A 2,408-nucleotide genomic window follows, 5' to 3' on the forward strand; every position below is an offset into this window, starting at 1 on the left:
TAAATAAATAAAAAGAAAATATATTGCATCATAAAAGAAGAAACAATTACTCGTACATATTAAGAAAATTTAACTACCTAAAACATACAGATCGAATAATGACTTAATTAATGATCAGTAACAAGAGTTGGATTACTTGTAAGTAGTTTTGTTAGGAGGGATCGGAGTGAATTACATATCTCGGATTACTAAAAAAACACCAAGCTAAGCTAAATCTACCCATCAAAATCCTCCTCTACTCTTTTTACTTTCATAATGTTACATTTTCTTTTTCATATCATAAGTTTCATTCTAAAAATAACCATGTACTAACTAAAACCAAAAGTAACACCCATGACCCATATTATCTTTTCTTTCTAATTACCAAAACAAAGAAAGAAAGTTAATTGGATTAGTTGTTAATTAATTACTAGTACTTAATTAAAGCCACAGTGCACCTGCCTCTTTAAGTAGAGGCACAAGTGTACCATTAATATGAGAAGCCATAACTCTATCCATTGCTCCAACAAGCTTGCCACCAACAAACACCACGGGCACCGGTGAGGTGGTCCCAAGAACCCTCATTAGTGCTTTCTCCATTTCTTTCCCTAAGGGTTGTTGGTCAAGCTCATAAACGGTTGGGTTGACGCCCATGCCACAAAACAGACGTTTTATGGCATGGCACATGCAACAGCCGCTGAGGCTGAATATGACCACTGCGTTCTCGGAAGCGAGGCGTTCGATACGGTGTAACGGGTCGGTAATGGTGGTCGTGTGTGGCAAGTAGGTACCCCATGATTCGGTTTGGTAATGCATACTTTTTTGAAAATGAGAGGAAAATGATGAGGTATATATTATGATTTGTTAATTTGTTTGTGGGATTGTTATTGGGTTGGGATGTGGGGTATTTATAGAATGGATATGTGGGTCCAGGTGAGTTGAGTAGAGGAATATGATGATAGAGGTCCAAAACATACCTCATGCATACACTTTAATTGATGTGATGCTAGTCTATAAGCTAAAGAATGTTTATTTATTTAGTCTAACATGCATGTAACTCTTGAGTAACGAGGTCATCTCTCCAAAAGCAAGAGGCCTACTCAAACATACCGTCCATCTTAATGACAAGTAACATACTCTTTCAGCATACTGATCGAAGTATCGAACTATTATATTAAACTCTTTTTATTTCCAAGTTACCAACATATTAAACCCAATTTTCCAGCCAATGGCACATTATCACCATCGATACATATTACGAGTATTTAATTAATAAACCTTTGAAGGAGTAGCCAGGATTCGATCCTGATGTGGGCACACAAAAATTGTGCCTGTTAACCAGTTATCTTTTTATTTTTAAAAATTATATATGTTGTAATTAATATCTTAGACATTTGTATAAACCTTTTCTTCTGATCCATATTTTTGTTTTTAACCATTTATCATGATTTAATCGTTAAAAAGCTAGAATTATATCCACACAGTATGCGACGGTGGATTGCTTAGATATTTGAAACTCAAGTTAAAATTAAACCTTTTAATTTAAAAACAAATTTCAAAGTTTCACCCGAGACACGAAGTTATAGGTGGCAGCAGTCGGTTTTTTTAAAATGGAAATGATTAATCTTCCTAACCAAATAACCTAGCTAATAATCCTCCTAATCATGAAATGATAACACCTTGAAAAATCAGGGGGTAAGATTAAAGAGAATTAGTAGATATCATATGTCACCTTCTTAATGTATTAGGAGGATTATTAAGCTATTTGGTTAGAAAGATTTATCATTTTCTTTTTCAAAATGCAAGCTTTAGATCGATTAGAATTATGTTCTGCTATGGTGGTAAAGTGAACCATTTTAGCTTATTTTTCTAATTAGATATTATGTTTTTGTTTTCAAGTTAATTGACTTTGACTTTCTTGTATATTAATAAGATTAAATTAATATAGAAAATTGTTTGATGTAATAGTAAAATAGTAATTTCTTTTATATGTAATATTTTGAGAATTAAAGGAAAAACCATGTGTTTTTAAAAAAAATGTATATCCTTACATAAACTATTTTTAAAATATAATATAATACTCCATATTTATTTATTTAATAATAAACAATATACAGTAACTTTTTTTTGGGATAGCAATAAACAACATAGCTAGCGTTTATTGGTGCATGGTAGTCATTAAATAAAAATGTATATATTTTGATGAAAGGGAGTTAAGAAGGGGGTGTAGGAGCTAAATTTAGAAAAGGTTTGTCTGGTAAAGTGAAGAGCGCGTGCCATGGAGAAAAAAGAAGTCAGATCAACGCCAGATACGCCCATGCCCATCCATTACTACTACTCTAGCTTACAATGCATTGCAATTCACTGCTGTTGTTCAAAGAATAAATATTAAAATTAAAATCCACTGCTGGTTATATTACATTTTTATC

At 32.4% G+C, this 2,408-nt stretch overlaps 1 protein-coding gene across 1 annotated transcript; it reads right to left on the minus strand.

Moving 5' to 3' along the window:
• Nucleotides 1–872, minus strand: LOC122579252 (glutaredoxin-C3). The gene has a single exon (XM_043751378.1). The coding sequence runs from the start codon at nucleotides 793–795 to the stop codon at nucleotides 421–423; it is 375 nt and encodes a 124-aa protein (XP_043607313.1). The 5' UTR covers nucleotides 796–872; the 3' UTR covers nucleotides 1–420.
• Nucleotides 873–2,408: the final 1,536 nt, after the last annotated feature.

Source organism: Erigeron canadensis, chromosome 8 (assembly GCF_010389155.1).
Source record: "Erigeron canadensis isolate Cc75 chromosome 8, C_canadensis_v1, whole genome shotgun sequence".
Classification (NCBI taxonomy): Eukaryota; Viridiplantae; Streptophyta; class Magnoliopsida; order Asterales; family Asteraceae; genus Erigeron; species Erigeron canadensis.